General features: G+C 36.0%; 1 protein-coding gene across 1 annotated transcript in view; it reads left to right on the plus strand.

The window, feature by feature from the left end:
* Positions 1-256: 256 nt before the first annotated feature.
* LOC110021866 (peroxisome biogenesis factor 10) overlaps positions 257-18,863 on the plus strand; it is a 42,190-nt gene continuing 23,583 nt past the window's right edge. The window contains exons 1-8 of the mRNA XM_020720556.1: positions 257-528; positions 621-652; positions 5,186-5,275; positions 6,439-6,533; positions 6,671-6,869; positions 6,973-7,042; positions 7,197-7,275; positions 10,131-10,264. Coding sequence (XP_020576215.1) covers positions 345-528; positions 621-652; positions 5,186-5,275; positions 6,439-6,533; positions 6,671-6,869; positions 6,973-7,042; positions 7,197-7,275; positions 10,131-10,264 — 883 coding nt within the window. The 5' untranslated portion in view covers positions 257-344. The remainder of the gene's footprint in view (positions 529-620; positions 653-5,185; positions 5,276-6,438; positions 6,534-6,670; positions 6,870-6,972; positions 7,043-7,196; positions 7,276-10,130; positions 10,265-18,863) is intronic.

Here is an 18,863-nt window from a genome sequence, read left to right on the forward strand (position 1 = left end):
ATTGACATATATTCTGATTGATTATGATGACTTTTTTAATACATTCATAAAGAAAAGTTTAAGTTACCTTCTCCAAGAAGACGAAGATGAGCTGGATCAAACTCTTCGGTAGATTGGCTTGATTCAGTCATTTGGACAGGTGGCCCTGACCGTGATTGAACCACTTGGATGGGTGGAAGATAGATATATATAATAGTGTTAACAAAATTCTTATTAATATATCACTCAATTCATATGTATCACCTCCGGCCCCCCGCCGGTCTGTGTCTCCCCTGGGACACGGCAGCGGTTCTCACGGTAATCGGCTCTCGGCCGGACAAACTGTGCTCGGTTGTCGCAGGAAAATGATGGCGGATCGGCGTGATACCGCAGGCGGGGAGACCGGGACGAGTTCAAGACTCCCGGAGTCGTCTGAGCGGCGTTTCCCGGCGGCCGCCCAGCCGGAGATCATGAGAGCGGCGGAGAAAGACGAGCAATATGCTGCATACGTTCACGACGCATGCCGCGATGCTTTCCGTCATCTTTTCGGTGGAGTTTCCAAACCACTTTGTTTTGTTCTTCCTTCTCTCCTGTTCTTTCCTATCCTTCCTGTTGAAGCGGCTGTTCATGTTCTTGTTCAGGAACGAGGGTAGTTGTTGCTTTCCAAAACGAGGTTAGTTCTCTTCCTGTGTTAATCTCAAGCTGTCGATTTTACTTTTCGTTACATCCTGCTGATAGGGTTTAATGAACATTTTGGTTTGTACTCCAGCGGTATCCACAAATTAGTATAACATAACTTTCTCCTTTCCCTTTCCCCGTATTGTTTCTCTTTGTGTCTTATCTATCTGAATCACGTTTTTTTTTAAATTTTAAATAGCATATGATTTTTGTTGATTTAGAAAAAGCTCATGATAAGATTCCAAGACAAATACTTGGAGGGTTCTAGAAAAGAAATGTTTTGATATTGTTTATATTCAAGTCATTAAAGATATGTATAGTAGAATTGTTTCTAGTATTTGAATAAAAGGAGGATTGATCAAGTATTTTTCTATTTTAGTTCGATTACATCAAGAATTGGTTTCAAGTCCATATTTTTTTGCTTTAGCTATGAATGTTCTTACTTTGACATTTACAGGAGGATGTGCCTTGGTGTATGTTTTTTTGTTGAGGATATCCTTCTTGTGGATAATACTAGAGAGAGATTTTAATAAAAACTTGAATTATGGAGATCAAATTTTGACTCTAAAAATTTTCGTTTGAGTAGATCTAAAATTGAATACATGAAATATATTTTAATAGTAGTAGGTCTAGTAATAGGGTTGTAATAATGAGTGATCAAGTTATTAAAAGGAGTGAACACTTTTGATGCCTTGAGTCTATTTTTAAAGTGGTGGTGATATTGATGGAGATGTTATTAGTAGAATTCAAGTTGGTTGGTAGAAGGGGAGGAATGCATTGAGCCTATTTTGTGATAGAAAAGCGCCATATAAACTTAAAGGAAAATTTTATAAGATGGCGGCGAGACCTGTAATGCTATATGGCATAGAATGTTGACTTAAGAAAGAGAAGCATAAAATTAAGTTATGTGTTGTTGAGATGAGAATGTTCAGATGGATGAGTAGATTTACTCTTTGAGACAAAATGTGAAACAAATAAATCCGTGAAACGGTTGGAGTAGCTCTAGTGGTAGACATGATAAGAGAGGGTTTATTTTAGATGATTTGATCACATTTAACATCGACCATCTCGAGACCTAGTTAGGAGAGTATATGTTTTAGATTTGACTTATGTTAAGAAAGGTAAAGGTAGGCCTTAAAAGAATTGGGCATATTGTATAAAAAATGATTTCAATGTATTAGAATTAAATGAAAATAACACTCAATAGGACACAATGGAGAAAAATGATTTATGTAGTCGGCCTACTTAGTGGGATAAAAGTTTGTTGTTGTTGTTGCTGTATTACGTTTTGCACTTGTTTTGAGTGGTTTAAAGGCATCAAAAATGTTGTTTTTATTTTGTTTTCTTGGAGGAAAGGGTTTGAATTAGGAGAGTGGATGTTATAGATTCGACTTATCTTAAGAAAAACTGGGGTAGACCTAGAAAGATTTGGGCTTATTGTATACAAAATGATCTTAATTTATTAGAACTAAATGAAAATATGACATTAAATAGGACGAATAAAATATGACATTAAATAGGACGCAATGGAGAAAAATGATTCACGTAGCCGACCCCACGTAGTGGGATTAAGGCTTTGTTGTTGTTGTTGTTGTAGTTGTTGGAGGAATTGAATTGATGTGGGGAATGGCACTTTCATTGCAATTCAGACTGTTTGTAGGGCTGCATGTTCATACTGATTTCCTTTTGTGGCTATAGTGAGCTGATTAGCTGGCTTCTGCCAAAGTTTTCTTTAATTTGGCAATCATTAAATGTTAACTTAATTGATGTGGGGAATGGCATTTTCATTGCAATTCAGACTGTTTGTAGGTCTGCATGTTCATACTGATTTCCTTTTGTGGCTATGGCGAGTTGGTTAGTTGGTTTTTGCCAAAGTTTTCTTTAATTTGGTAATCATTCAATTTTAAATTAATTTAATTGAATACTTAGTAAAAATTTCCTAAGTTAGCTTATAGCGTTTATCTTATGAATATACATAGAAGTAAAAGAACTTCAGTCAACTCCACAAGTAACATTTGAACTTTGATCATCAACATTTGATATTTAAATCCGATTTAGACAAACAGATTTAAATCTTGAATTGAGTTGCCAAACGTTTCAAGCGGATTTAACTAGATTTAACATCAGCTGTACCAAATAATTTTTTGGATTTAACAACACTGGATTTGATAAATTTAGATTTATAGGATTTGCTAAATCCTATTTACACTAAATGCTACTTGCCGCGCCCTTAAAATACTACTATATAGACGGAGTCTTTCTTTCCGCTGGCTTACAGGGAGCTCAACTTATTGCAGCAGTAGGAAATCCACAGTTTGGCATAAAGGTTAGCCTACGTAGCTTATCTAAGTAACAAGGTTGTAGAATTTTTACAGAAACTATTACTTTGTTTGGATTGAAGGAAAGCGAAGGAAATGAAACTGAATCCTAACTTTGGCTGACTATGAATTTGCTCTTTGATTGATCTTTTAAACTTTTTTTTATTCGTTTCACTCAATTTTCTGGCATTCAAATGCATTCTATATGTTGCATTGATGTGGAAGGAGCACATTGAAAGAGTAGCTCAACGTTTCGGCCACACTGTTGCTGAAGTTGTGTTGATATTTAAGAAAATTATGAAAACTTTATAGGTTTAATTGAACATTTTCTCGTACAATTGTGCTTGTATTCCATGTGATTTGCTCTTTGAAGGACCGGACAGCTAGGCTGTCTTCAATAACACCAAATTCCAGTGATAATGTATGCCTTCTACTGAAGCTACCTTGTAATTATCTGTTTACTATTACCTGGAGTACCTTTTTAAAAATCTTAATTTACAACATTAGCTCTTTCTTTTCTCTTTTTAAGAACGAGTGATTGATATACTTGATTTACGTTCTACTAGATATTTAATGGCTATGATACAACCCAAGAGGTGTTGGGGGTTAGTTGGGCTATTAAATTTTTCTTGAGAACTGTTTTAAATAAAAATGCATTTAACAAAGCTTTTAAATCCGAAAGTAGATTATAAACTAATAAATGAGAGCGCAAAAGAAAAAGTTAACACAAACACCTTTCTATTGAGGGGTCTAAGGCCGAAAGCTCTATGTAATTCTTCAACCATCTCAAAATCTTTCAAAAAATTTTCCTCCAAATTCTTGTCTATGATCAATTCTAATTACATTAATTAAAAATCCTTTCTCCTGTTGAACTCGATTAAAAAACTTAGAAAACTCTCTAAAAACATTACTCTGACTAGCTTGGAACATAACCTAGGTACATTTAGGTGGTGTTTGGTAGCCTACTTTGAACATTATTTGGCCATGGATTTACCTTAAATCCAGCCAAACACACACAAAAAAAAAAAAAAAAAAAAAAAAAAATCTAAAATCCGGATTTCCAGCACCTCCCGTTCCGTCTTCTGCATAGATGTTCCGTCTGCAAATTTGTTTTTCGTAAATTCCACAGAGAGGCGGATCTAATGGATTTACCCGGCCTTTGCTCGCGACCTTCGCTCCAAAAATCCGGATTGAAATCCTATTTACGTAAATCCGATCTGTCAGCAAATACCCCCTCAATGAAGTTTTCTACCTGAGCAAAATCACTTCTCTGGTAGAACCAATTGGTCCAAATAGTATTTAGCTGCCTCAAAGGTTCAAGCATTCCTAACTCTCAAATTTCATTTTATGTGTATAACTGTAGAAGTATTTACCAGAATTCATCTGCGTGCATTTTGCATTTTATTCTTCTGCCTCAAAGGTTCAAGAATTCATCTGCCTCAAAGGTTCAAGAATTCATCTGCTTCATTTTATTCTTATGCAGCCTCAAATGAAAAAAAAATGATTGATTACTACTTGATATTTTGTTGTGTGAAATTTATGATCCTTATGTGAATGTAATGGGGCATTTTGCACACGAACATTTCAGTGAATTAAAATCTCCTAAATGTTTTTAAGTTCCTGCTAAAATTGATCGGGACCTGTAGCTTGTTGCTCGTGCGTGTAGTTGAGCTTCATTTGAAGTCTCCTTCTTGCCTTGTCAATAAAACTTCAGTGGTGCCAGATGAGAATCTTAACCATAGTCATGCTGGTCGACAGTCTTATATAATTTTGCAATTACTTTAAATTTGAACATTCTTCTACTAAGCAAGGTTTTTATTGTCTTGCTTTATTAGTAAATGAAGTCTTAGTTTGTTTTAAAGAAGTATAATTGATGTATAATTGATTCTTCCTCATCATAATTTTAGCTTGATAAACCCAGCTGTGCGTTGCAGATATATATCGTTTATGTTGGATGGAGACCTTTTAAGTATCTTTGTTATCTCTTAAGAAGCATTGAAGGATTACTTATTTATTTATGAAAGAGAAATCCACGAGAAAATATTGTGTGTATTCCATCTCTCAGTTGGAATGCATAATGCTAGGCAATGTTTTCAATGTTAGCTTTAGTAAGCTTTTTTGGGGTCTTTGTAAATGGTTGACTATTGCTTCTTTCTTTTCAGATTTACAAGCATTTCATAAACTAAGAAAGGATTTTTTTGCTCATGCAGATAAAGCTTCTGGGTCAGACATTGTATTATCTACTGACAACAGGTGCAGGGCAGCAGACATTAGGAGAAGAATATTGTGATATTTCTCAGGTTCTTGTTTTTGCAATATTCTGATGGTATCTATCATTAGCTTAACAACTTTTGGGGGGAATTTACATATACACCACCCAATTCCTTTGTATTTACATATATGTGACACCCAAATCTGTCTTATCACATAAAAAATACTATTATTTTAACTTTTAAAAGTGAAATACACCTTTTCATGCATAGGGCAGGTGGCATATATGTAAAAATTTTTACGTGTTATATATGTAAGTAACATAAAAATTGAGTGGTATGTATGTTATCTTCCCAACCTTTTTTGCTTGCAATATGTGCTTAGTGCTTCATGACCTCACTAAAAATGAGGTCAACAATGCTCTCATTGAGTGAGAAGAGAAAATAGATTTTTCAAGCATATTACACGGATGCTAATTTTCTTTTTTCTTTTTTCTTTTAACCAAGTCATCTTCTTCATTATAAATTCATATAGTGTTCATCTTTGTTCTTATAAATCTTTTTTTCCTTTCAACTGCTACCAGCTGTTTTAGTTTGCCTCTTTATGTAAATGCATTCTATCTCTATATGAAAATGTTATTGTAAAAATTTATGTTGATGAAATCAAATAATTTGAAGAAGGAACTGAAAGTATTCTTCTGAATCCCTCTTTTATTTTTTACATACACACATCCAAACACACGCACCCCGTGTATGCAAATCCTTGGACCCACGACCTCTTAATTAGTTGAAAGATAAAACTTTCAACCACTAAGCCAAGATGGCTTGCATTCAAATGTGTAATCTTAATCCCTCATCAATAACAAACAAAAATGTGTAATGTCTTCATTTTGTCTTTAAATGGGCCTATAGAGATATATTGAATCAACCCACATAAAAGGGATACTTACATGCTTAATTACTTGGGCTGAATTTGCATTGAATTTATTCTATGATGGACTTGATTATGCAACAAAAACTTCTTCATATAAATGAATTTTATGGCTGTCACTGTTCATCTGCTATAGTTGTTAGTTGAAGCGAATTTAGAAGCTTGCTTGTTACAGTTTACCTCTATAACATTAAATTCCATTTTTATTATATTTATTGTCATCATCTCCTTTTTCAATTTTTCATTTCAACCTTCTTTAAAAATGAATAGCCTGCAAAGAATTTTGTGACTTATTTGTGACATATTTAGTTGCTTCGTTTAGGTTGCAAACTCGTATGGGCTCCCACCAACACCTGCAAGACGTGTAGTTTTCATCCTCTACCAAACCGTAGTTCCATATCTCGCAGAAAGACTCAGGTTTGTGACTTCTATTCAAATTTACAAACATTTGCCTCATTTTTTTTATCCACTACACTTGGTGGTAGGTTATTCTTTTATTTGCTTAGAACTCTTTTAAATTACATTCATTTTACCTTTACAAATTTACCTTGTAGCTCTAGAATGACCGCTCATGGTATGATCATGGATGATTTTCTGTTTGGGGAACAGGAAAGAAATTATTTGAGAGAGAATCAAACACAACCTTCTAGTAGTGGAAGCTCAGTTTCAAGAGGACTGCTTATCTCTGCCATTTCAAAGTTCAAAGAAAAGCTTATTGGTTTATGGTTATGGGCTGTCCAGAAATGGCCTATGGTACTTGAATCACCAGCTGAGATTTCTATTTCTTTTTTACCACACTTCCAATGGTTAGCATTTCCCCTTTTCCATCAAATTAAAATTTTGGCTGGCTATCCAGGTTCTTCCATTTGCCCGTGAAGCTGCCCAGTTGGCTCTACGAGCAAACCTTATGTTTTTCTATTTTGAAGGTGCTGCAAATACGTTACAACATTTATGCAAAAAGTTTTTACTTATTTTTTCTGTTACTATGTTTGCTCTTTCATTTTGTTGTAATACTTTTTTTGTGTTAAATAAATTCAAAGGCATGGATTTATTGTTGTTGAAATGAATGTTTTCTCCCAGGTTTGTATTATCATATATCAAAGCGTGCAGCAGGCATTCGATATGTTTTTATTGGGAAGCCATCGAATCAAAGAATGCGGTATAACTACTCTGTTAAGTGATTATTTGCTTTATGAGTATAACTATTTACTGCAAAGTTTGCCGTGATTATACAATATGAGTGGCAGTAACCTTGGGGCCTCACCTTTGAATTTCCTTTAGAATTTAGTGTACTTCTTATTTTTTTATGCCATACTGTTTTTTATTTTTATTTTTTTGAAATTGGCATGCTTTATTATAGTTTCTTTATTCAGTGATTCTTTGCTTTCAGATTATAGCTATTTACTAGCGAGATTTGTGAGTGAGTGGGCAAGTTATAGTAGAAGAGCCTCCTGCCAAAGCTGTATGCACTGCACCATGCCCCAATGTACCTTAGCGACTAGTATGTTGAGTTAAAAGCACACGCACATATGAATCTCCAATTCAAGGGACTATCGAACCTTGCCCATTAAATTCTTTTAACGTTCATAGTAATTTTTATTTTTCTTTAGGAAAGTGATTTTCTTTTCCAAAAGACTGTTCTTTTATATACATTTTTTTTTCATTTTCTTTATACCTTATCTTGTTGTGGTAAATTTTTTTGCAAAAAATGAAAAAAGAAGTATATATGGTTGTTTCAATTTAAATTAGTTGTTGAAAGGGCAACAAACCAGTACATCAATCAGTACCTTACCTTCGCTTCCACTCTGCTGGCTTTCATGCCAATTTTTAAGGCAGACTCATTGAGGTAAAACTCATATGCATAAACTAAGTTTTTCTACATTAAAAAATAATGTAATTTTCTATTTTTAGTGCAAAGTGCATGAGAATTCTACTAGAGAAAAGTCATCATCATCCCTACTTAGCCTTACTCTCTTTAACCAGACAAAAATATATTTAATTAAACCGAGCTTATCAGGGCGCAGAATATATCAATGGTAACATTGAGTTGAGAGATTTGTCTTTTTCGTGAAGCATATACCTTAATGACACTGTGGTGAACAGCGAACTTTGCAAGATTTCATCAGAGAAGTGAGTGATTAAATCTTCCTTTTGTTTGACATTTCAGTTTGGATTCGAGTTTGGCCTTTTGCCCTAATTTAAGCTGTATGGATATTCTCTGGTTCCCTATACGAAGTTCATAATTATGCAGCTAGTTTTGTGCTTTGATTATAATAAAAAAAAATGGGGATGCATTTATTTCTTTTAAAAAAAATGCAAATTTGATTTTTTACTTTGTCCACCTTGGACTTTGTAGAAGGCCTAAGACATCTTATCCATTCCCAAGAGACTTGATTTCAATTTTGATAGCATGGTTCGAGAATTTTATTTTCCAAAAATATTATGCTTCTTCTTAAATTTCATTAGATTTTTGTTGTAAAGAAAGAATTAAACATTTTTTTAGCCCCCTTAATGCATTTTTGCATTTTAGGCTTACTTACCCCTTTGTGAATGGTCTATGGCCTATGGGGCTTATTTTAATCCTCTCTTTATTATCCTTAGCTCAATAAAATATTCCAGGTGCTCAAAATAGCATTGGCTTCAATTTAAAATTTTACCAAGCCACCCAAGACATCATCATCTTCAGGCCTATCTTGACTATTTTGGTTCGTCTTTATCAATCGTCATTCTTAATTCATCTTTATTGAGTGTTGCAGTTAAATCTAATTTGCAAATCTTTTTGGGGGATTTACATGCACCACACAAATTTTATGTAGTAACACATCTGACTTCTAAATTTAAGTATTTATTTAACACTCAAACCGTTAACTTCACATCAAGAACATCTCAAATACTAATCCTTTTAAAGCGAAATGCATCTTTTCATGTGTATATTTTGAAATGATTATACACTGATGTGCTACATGTGTAAATATCAAATTTAAGGTGTTAGATATGTAAATAGATATGGATGTGTGGTATGCATGTAAATACTTTAATTTATTTTTGCGTAAATATCAAATTTAAGGTGTTAGATATGTAAATAGATATGGATGTGTGGTATGCATGTAAATACTTTAATTTATTTTTGCCCAACTTTATACAAAACAGCTTCAGTCTACCTTTTTCTGTTTCTGATGCCTTCACATTAATTTTTTTCGCCCTTCTTTTCTGGTGCTTCTTATATATTTCATTATTCACGCCCCAAATTATCTTAGGTATTTTCATTCATCTTATTTTCAATGCTTCTAAATCCTTCACTCCTCTAATAATTCTTTATTAATTATCCTTCCTACTTTTACAACCAATTCATCTTAACATTCTCAATTAATTAACCAATTTATGATTGTTATTCAGAGTTCCATCATGGATAAGCTCGTAGTGTTTTGGGAGCATTTTCGGTTGTTTCTAATGGTTGCTTTTCAGCACTCTCAATTATCATTCTGGTTAAGAGGAGGAATCATGAAATTTAGAAGAAGAAAACTAAATGGAGTTAAAAGCGTTCTATTGCACGGCTTAGATTGTTGGGAAATTTGAAATTTATTAACAACGAAGTCGAGTTTTAGCCATAAGTATGTTAATATGGATATTAAAATTGGTTTATTTTATAGCCCTTTTAACTCTGTATTGGAATTAAACAGAATGTACCCTCACTATTAACAAGATGCTAATATTCCACTCCACTTTAACTCTGTTTTAGTGATACATTCCAGCAGTTTTAATGTTTCAGCTTAACAATTTATGCTTGCTTCATTTCAGTAAAAGATATAACAGAAAAACTTTGCTACCAATTTGTTAATTTTATTCTCTTTAGATATGATTTAATTTTTTGCATTATTTTGTGAATAATTTACATTATGTGTTTTTTTCCCAGAGGACATGGCATTTTGTCATAATCCACGTTTTTTGCTGTAGTTGTCTGACTTTATTTGGGAATGTTGTACTAATAAATCTTTCATTGGGGATTGATTTCAGATATCAAATCCTGGGCATTTTCCTTTTGGTCCAGCTTTGTATTCTTGCCGCTGAAGGACTGCGAAGAAGCAATTTTTCTTCAATTTCTAGTTCCGGTCATCCGTCTACACTTGGCGGTCACTTGTCTTCTTCAGGTTATGCATTTGTTATAAACTATCAGCAATTACTTCCCACTTTCTAATCTCTCTTGATTTGCGAATTATAATGCCAAGCAAGGAAATATTCAATGTTACTGTTAATCCTGGCCTGCATTGATAAGACTTATATTGAAGTCATATTATAGATGTTACTTGTATTCTAGCAGAAGGAGGATTGATCAAGTATTTTTCTATTTTGGTTGGATTACATCAGGGATCGACTTTACGCCTGTATTTTTTTGCTTTTGTTATGGATGCTCTTACTAGAATTTATGGGAGATCGTACCTTGGTGCATGCTTTTTGCTGATGATATCCTTCTGATGGATAAGACTCGATAAAGAGTTCGAGAAAAATACTTTAATCATGGAGGCCAACTGTAGAGTCTAAAGGGTTTCTTTTTAGTAGAGAGAAAACAACATACATGGAATGTAATTTTAGTAATAGATCTAATGGCGCAGTTGTTACAATTGGGGATCAAGTCATTAAAAGGAGTGAACGTTATAGATATCTTGCGTCTATTGTTCAAAGTGATGCTGATATAGATGGGGATGTTATTAGTAAAGTTCATGTTGGATGGTTGAAATGGAGGAATGCATTGGGCCTATTGTGTGATAGAACAATACTGCTTAGACTTAGAGGAAAAGTTTATAAGATGATGGTGAGACTTGCAATGCTTTATAGTGCAAACTGTTAGCCTATGAAAGAGAAGCATAAACTAAATCAACTTTGAGATAAGAATGTTTAGATGGATGGGTGGCTTCACACTTAGAGATAAAATGCGAAACAAATGTTAGCCTATGAAAGAGAAGCATAAACTAAATCAACTGTTATTGAGATAAGAATGTTTAGGTGGATGGGTGGCTTTACACTTAGAGATAAAATGCGAAACAAATGTATATGTTAAAGGGTTGATGTTGCTCTAGTGTCAAACAAGGTTAAAGAGAGTTCTCTGATTATTTGTCACATTAAATGTCGATTATTTGATGATCTTGTTAGGAGTATAGATGTTTTAGATTTGATTTTTGGTAAGAAAAGTAGAGGTGGACCTAAGAGGACTTGGGCATGTTGTATTAAAAATGGTTTTAATCTATTAGATTAAATGAAAATAGAACACTAAATAGGTCACAATGGATAAAAAAAGGATTCATCTGCATGTAGCTGCCCCCGCTGTTTGGTGCAGCTGCAGCTTCTCAGCTTTTCAGCTGCAGCTGCGACCCTAGGAAGCTGCTGCGAGTAAGTTGGTTGTCTGTTTGCGGCAGCTATGTGAAAACAGCTGTGACGTAGCGGTTTCTAACAATGGATAAAAAAAGGATTCATGTAGCTGACCCCTAAGGCTCTGTTTGGTGCAGCTGTAGCTGCGGCCCTAGGAAGCTGCTGCGAGTAAGTTGGTTGTCTGTTTGAGGCAACTATGTGAAAACAGCTGTGACGTAGCGGTTTCTATAGAAATGACCATTCTGCCCTTGTTTTGTAATGTTGTGCTTAATATAACTGTGATAGTCATAAATTTAATACTTTTAAGACAACAATTCACTTTAAAACAATACAGAATTACAGATACATACCTCACTTCACAGTGAATATCTAAATTACAAAAAAAATTGTCTAAAACTATTAAAATAACAATTAATAAGATGATTATATTAATAGCCTCAGAAATTTTTTCCTGACATGAAGACCATATGAACAACAAACGATTTTTAGTTTTAACAAATAAGTGTCTAACATTTTTAGTTATTTTAAAAGATAAAACATAATCTCCCACAAATCCGAAATTTTCCTCTGAAGAAATAGATTGTGCCAATTCATGTAATAAATCATGCATCTTATAATTTATTACATGATGCATTGTAAAGTCTCTCCAAGAAATAGATTGTGTGAAACTCATCAAAGAAAGATTTTTTGACCAAAACATCAAAATACTCCAATATCTTCCAAAGTCTCTCCAAGATTCTTAAATGAAACCCAATGCAATCCACATTCGGACTAAATTATGTTTATCAAACTGATGATCTTGTGGGAATACGCCACAAAATCCTTCTCCTCACCTCGACCGATGAGATCATTTTTAGGCAAGCTTCCTGTTTCGCGATCTTTGCACAACTGAAGCTCCGGCTCCTGTTGCTCCTGCTTCGTGTTTTAAATGAGATGAAGGAAAGTGTTGACCTCAGCTAAAACATTATCAAGTTTCTTCACAATCTTCTCCAGTCTCTTCAAATTGGGATTCAACTTGAGAGCACGTTTGCCAATTTTTTTTAAAGAGCTCATGGTGGAACGCACGTTTTGTTGCTTATTGTTTCTGGTAAGCTGTTATTCAAGCTTCACGTACTCAAAGTCATCAAGAACATCATCTGCCTCATTGATGGCATCTCGCAGCTACCATATCCAGCTGTTGAGTGCTGGATTTTGAGCTCTGATCTGTGATTGGGTGGAAGCAGAGACGACAGCTTGGACCTTAGGGTGGTTTTCTCGCAGCCTTTCGAGCTCCTCCTTCATGCCCCCCTGCCATCTCTATTGATCTTGCAGGTAATCAGAGCAAGCGTTGATGATCTTATCCATGATTGGGCCAACAAACTAGTCTGCCATGGCAAAGTTCAAGGTTTGATTTTTGGGGCAGCAAGGCTCGATCGCGAGATTGGGGAGTGCCGGGGCAAAGGAGGAAAAGTCGCTCGACAAGGCAGGGGCCACGGGGTTGATCCCGCGGCCCGCGTTCCGCCTATTTGTCGGCTGTTGCGAACGCCATATCCAAACAGTAAATTTGAACTCAGCTTTGCGGTTTGGGGCCGCGTCGCACAAAAAATGCGGCCCCAAACAGACCCTTAGTGGGAAAAAGACTTTGTTGTTGTTGTACAGTTAATTTTGGTTGGTTGAGGTGCTAATTAGGTTTGGTTGGCATGGTATTTACTGAAGGTGAGAACCAACATAACCCTCTTAGTTCTAGATAGGGTGTAAACTAATCAATGTCGAGCCACCCTCGGCTTGAGTTTGAGTTTGAGCTTGAAGCTTGGTTAATTAATCTAGTTTGAGCTTAAGCTTATGAATTTGAGCCGACTTTTTTATCATGAAAGAGAGATCATTTTTTATTCAAGCTAGTGTTATAATAAACTGACAAATAGAATGGACAATTATTTGATAAATAATAAAATGTAAAATATTCTTAAACATTTTTAATGATATAATGATAAAGTCTTGAGTTTTAATATATTTTATATTAATTATTTTTTAAATGAGTTAGCTCGTGATCTAATAAGTCAAGTTAGGGTTGGCTTGCGTTTGGCTTGTGAAATCAGAATTTATCAAACATCCAAGGAAAAATAAACATTATTACTAAATTCAAAGTTTGAAATTACAACAAACAATAGGGAAATCTGAAATTGTAACAAAATAACAACATAACACTAGAACTAAGGTTGGATCTAGGGTGTAGGTGATGGCAGAGGGGCTGTTAACAGCAAGTGAAGGGTTTTGGCAAGGTGGCAGCATGCTAGAAAGCTACATGGGTGAAGGGAATCGATACGGGAGAGTTTGGAGAAAGGGTAGAAGAAGATACACACCACTTCAGGAGTGAGATATAACTGGAATACCACGCAAATTCCTTGGATAAACTCTAGAATGGGAAAAGAGTAGAATTCAAATTAATAAAAAATTAATGCCTAAACATCGAAGATACACTTAAATAAATCTACTACTATTAGGAGTGGGCCCCACTCTATTTGGCAGGCAACCCTAGGCCTAGAGAGGACCTACTGACCCTACCTCAACCTGGATCGAACCAGTCTAGGGCCCTGCCCAGCCTCCGCGTCAGTTTACAAGGATTGGTGGAACTTTGAACTCATATGTCGATGCTTTTGACTCTTCGTGATATAGTCTCAGGTCGACCACATTGAAGGTGGCATAATTTCCTTAACCTCTTGAGATTAAAGGGTCTTTGATTTTGTCTCTAGAAGCACCTAAATCCCACCGTCGGATGTATTGTCTCACAAAACACCTGAGAAAGTCTTCCAAATGATGAGTAACCATCTGTCTCTCTAAACATCTGTGGGTACATTGTTAACTAAGCTAGAACTTTGTGTCAAACGTACTCCACAGAGTTACAAAAATATCTCAACGTTGCTTCACTCCTCTCTGAAGTAAAGATAGGTTGAACCTCCCATAATGGTGGCAACCCTGATGGTAAGTTGTCGGTCAAGAAAATTCTCTCTGTAGTGGTTGCCCTGTGTTTGATATCGACTCTTCTATCTCATTACCCTTTAACATCACAAAATTGATCCCACCAGTGCATTTCTCATAACAAGAGCATCTATAACCCCAGACTCCATAAAATGTAGGAAAACTATGCGCTTTCCATCTTTGATGAGTAAGTGTTCTTAAACCTATCATAATGAGTCTTGTGATCAAACTGTCATGGTATCCCCAATAACATATAATAGACATTCATGGGTACAACATCAAACTACACCTAGCCATGCAACTGATTCTCAATAGAAAACTCTATAAGGCATCTCTTATTATTGATAACTCTGTCCTCCTTCGATCAAGTAAGGAAATATGGCTGAAAATGTCTTTAAGTAGTGAGACTCAACTTGTCTATCATATGTGTAAACAAGACATTCTCACAACTACCTCCATCGTTGATAAGGCTGCACACCTTTCCCTTTGGAGTGCAACGAGTATAAAAGATGTTGTGGTAAAACCACTGTTGCTCTCTTGTATCCTTAGTATGAATGATCCGTCGAACCACAAGCATCATACTCTCATCAACTGGAATCTTGTACTCTTGCACATCCTCACTGTCTTATATGTCTCTAGTATCGTTGTCCACTTCTACTGCTCCCAGCTTAGTGAAAGATACAACTCTGGTAGTAGGGCAATTGGAGACGATGTGTCTAAACTCATGATACATGAAACACTTCCTTGCAGGCAATATGTTGGGTGTAGTGCTCCTCTTGGGTTTCTTTCCACCTTGCAACTCTATCATCTTTTTGGACAGTTTTCACACCTTTCTCAAGTGTATTACTGGCTCTTATTATGGGTGATTGTTTGAATGATGACGGGATCCTGATCTGCTTTTGTTGTTTCCCCCCCTTCAAGGCCAATGCTTGAACATCACTCAATGACTAGTAGGGCTGCAACTGAACGAAATAGCAGATGGTTGACTTCAGGTATCTCAAATACTCGGGTATAGTGTTCTCCTCTGGCTCACTCAGCTCACATTTCAACATGAGATGCTCAAACTCCTCTGAACAAAATGGTCGATGGCCGACTTCAGGTCTCTCAAATACTCGACTATAGTGTTCTCCTTTGACTCACTCAGCTCACATTTCAACATGAGATGCTCAAACTCCTCTTTGAAATCCTCTACTGGCAACTTCCCCTAATGTAAGCGATGTGGCCTCATGAACATGTCCTGGTGGCAATGTGGGGGCAGATACTTTCTCTGCATCTCCTTTATCTTCTCCGAAGTAGTAATCTTGTTCTTATCTTCTCTTTGCTTCACTTTCTTCAGATTCTCCCATTATAAAGAGACGGTCTTCTTCAGCTTTATGGCAACAAGCTTCACCCGCTTATAAGCCAACAACTTATACTAAAAAATTCTCTCAACAGTCGACAACCACTCAATGAAGTTACCCTGATTCATTCGTACCTTGAAATCCAGTAAGTATACATTCAACCCTTTGTCTAGGGTTGTATACAAGCCGAGCTTGACCGTGCCAGGCTTGGCTTGTGTCGAATTGTTCGAAATTACTTGTGTTCGAAATCCGCTCGGGTTCAAAATTGGCTCGTTAACAATGTATTCGTGTTCGACTGAAATTGGCTCGTTAAAATTAATTGAAAAAAAAATATAGGGTGTTTGATTTAAACATGCATCAACTCTATGCAATAGAAGGTGCATAACCACTTAACCACATGAGTTGTTATGATCTAAACTGATATAAATATATATAATATATTATTATATAAATAATATATTATTTATTAAATAATATATATAATTTTTTTTATCTCGAGCTAAAATGAGCCGAACACGAGTGAACAAAGGTTTTTTCGTGTTCGACTCATTTGCTTAATGGACGAGCTAAAAATAAGCTATTGAATGAGTTGAGCACGAGTTGTTCGTGAACAACGAGCTTTTTTGACATCCTTGCCTATGTCTCCATGTCCTCCAAAAGTCACTCTATTCCTCGAACTCCTCTGATATTGAATCCCAAAGCATCGTGGCATATCATCCTCTTCAATAGAATCATCCATATGGAAGGGATTTAAATTTTCCTCCCTCCCTCTTTGAATCTCACTCAAACTATTATCTCTCAATGGGTCCTTTTTTCAATTTCAGGAAGTTTTTGCTGAAGTCGACGGATATTCCGCTGCATCTCTTGTTTGTTAAGTTCTTGATCGACTTCCTACACTAGTCTCCTTGGTGTCATGGCTTAAGATTTATGTTTGGAAGATGAAAGAGGATGTATAGTGCTGATTTCAGGTGCATAAAAAATTTACGCTGCTGATTTTGAAAATTAGCATGGGGGATTTGGGTTAGGTCAAGATTTAGCTATGGTTGGCGATTTTAGGTCACTCTAGAATGAATTTAGGGCTGGTTTAACTTTGATACCAAATGATATTGGAATTTAACAAACATGCAAGGGAAAACCGAATTCAAAGTCTGAATTACAACAAACACCAGAGAAATCTAAAATTACGACAAAACAACTACACAACACTAAAATTTGGGTTGGATCTAGGGTGTAAGTGGCACCGAGCAGATGAAGGGATTCGACAGGGTAGCAGCAAGCTGGAAAGCGGCAAGGGTGAAAATAATCGATGCAAGGAGGAGTGGGGGAAAGGTAGGAGGGGATACACACCACCATAGAAACGAGATACGATTGGAGCCATAGAAAGGAAAAGAGGAGCCGAAGGCTCTACAAACTCAAATTAATAAAAAAACTAAATCCTAAATATCAAAAAAACACTTAAATGGATCTACTGCTATTAGGAGTGAGCTCCACTCCAACTGGAGGCAACCCTAGGCCTAGAGAGGGCCGACTGCCCCTCCCTCATCCTGGAATAAACCGGTTCAGGGTCCCACCCAGCACCCATGTCGGCTTGTGAGCTCATTGAGCTCAGCCAACTGGCCACTTATCAAGCCGGCCTGATCCAGCTCAGGAGTTGACTTGGCTCAGTTACAAGGTCCAGAGCAACAATTTGATATGCTTGCTTTGGGCTCAGTTTGGTACCAGTTCCATTACATTAGCATAAAAAAGTTGGTACGTCTAAAAGATAAAAATGACCATGCATTAGAATTACCGTTCCTTCCACCCCATCATACCTTGTTTTGCAGTTCTAGAGGGAGATATGTGACTGCTCGCCATGGAGGACAGAATGATGTAGAGTTAGTTTGGATGGATATATGTAGACATTTTATTCCTGCACTGCCATTCCTTTCACTCCAGCAGTGAGAAGTTCTACCATTTATTATGCTTCCATTTTATACCCGATAGAAACGAGGGGTGAGGATAAAAGGGGATAGTTTGAGTCACCTTGAGATGGAGGACTAAAGAATAGAGGGGTGGATGACTCACTTGTGGCGTGGGGCAACCTTGGTGTGAAGGATGTAATGACTGAATTTTTAATATAATAATATAATAATAATAATATAAAACAAATAAGGAAAAGAAAATTCTAAACAGCATGAGTAACCGTCTGCGTGATTTTGCTTAAGAGATGAGTGCCTCTTTCAAATTCAAGTATAACAAACCATTAGACCTAGAGAGAAAGAGTGGGAGAATGGAGGAGGTTTTCTCCTATGATTCTCGTACCAGGGATTTTGACGCTCTTGTTGGAAGTCGACATCGAGCGCTTTGTGTATGAAGGAGAAGCGAAGGTGCAGGTTTGCAGGAGAGAAGAGGCGTGTGGGAGTTGAAACCGAAGCCCTTACAAACCTCATTACTTCTTGCTCAAGTGACGAAGGAGAAGAAGGAAAGGGGAACGACTCTGCATGAAGGTTCAAGTGGAGGAGAGAGTCGAGCCTCACGTGCGACGTTACTATCATGCTGAGCCCTAATTGAAGGAGTCAAAGCCGAAGATTGAAGGAGGAAGAGGCGGCTTCGTATGCGACTACTATGTGAAGCAGTGGAGGAAGATGAGTCGTGCTCTATTAGAGAAGTTTAAGCTCGCGTGCGTGGGTTAAGACACCGAGCAGGGTATAGAGTAAGAGTAGGATTTAAATTATCAAATTATATAAATTTATTTATTTAAATAAATCATGATATTTTTATAATTTTTTATGAAGTTAAAATGGATATATTAAGTAAGCTTTGGTGTGAAGGAGAAAGGAGACTGCTTGTGCACGTGCAGGTAAGTCTTAATTTTAGATTTAATTAATTTAAAGAAATATTATAAGTATTAATGTTAGTTTCTCTTAAATTATAACATGACCCTTTAATTGAAGAACTTTTACTTCATAAGATTAGGGGCATAAATTTTTGTTTTCATACAAGACGGAGAAGTTAAGCGTTGGGGTTTTATTTCTAGTAAATAAATAATTGGTAATGTAAATGCTTATGTGAGGTTTAAGTTTATCAGGCATTGTAGGCTGATAAATTA

Source organism: Phalaenopsis equestris, unplaced genomic scaffold (genome assembly GCF_001263595.1).
Source record: "Phalaenopsis equestris unplaced genomic scaffold, ASM126359v1 Scaffold000151, whole genome shotgun sequence".
Lineage (NCBI taxonomy): Eukaryota > Viridiplantae > Streptophyta > Magnoliopsida > Asparagales > Orchidaceae > Phalaenopsis > Phalaenopsis equestris.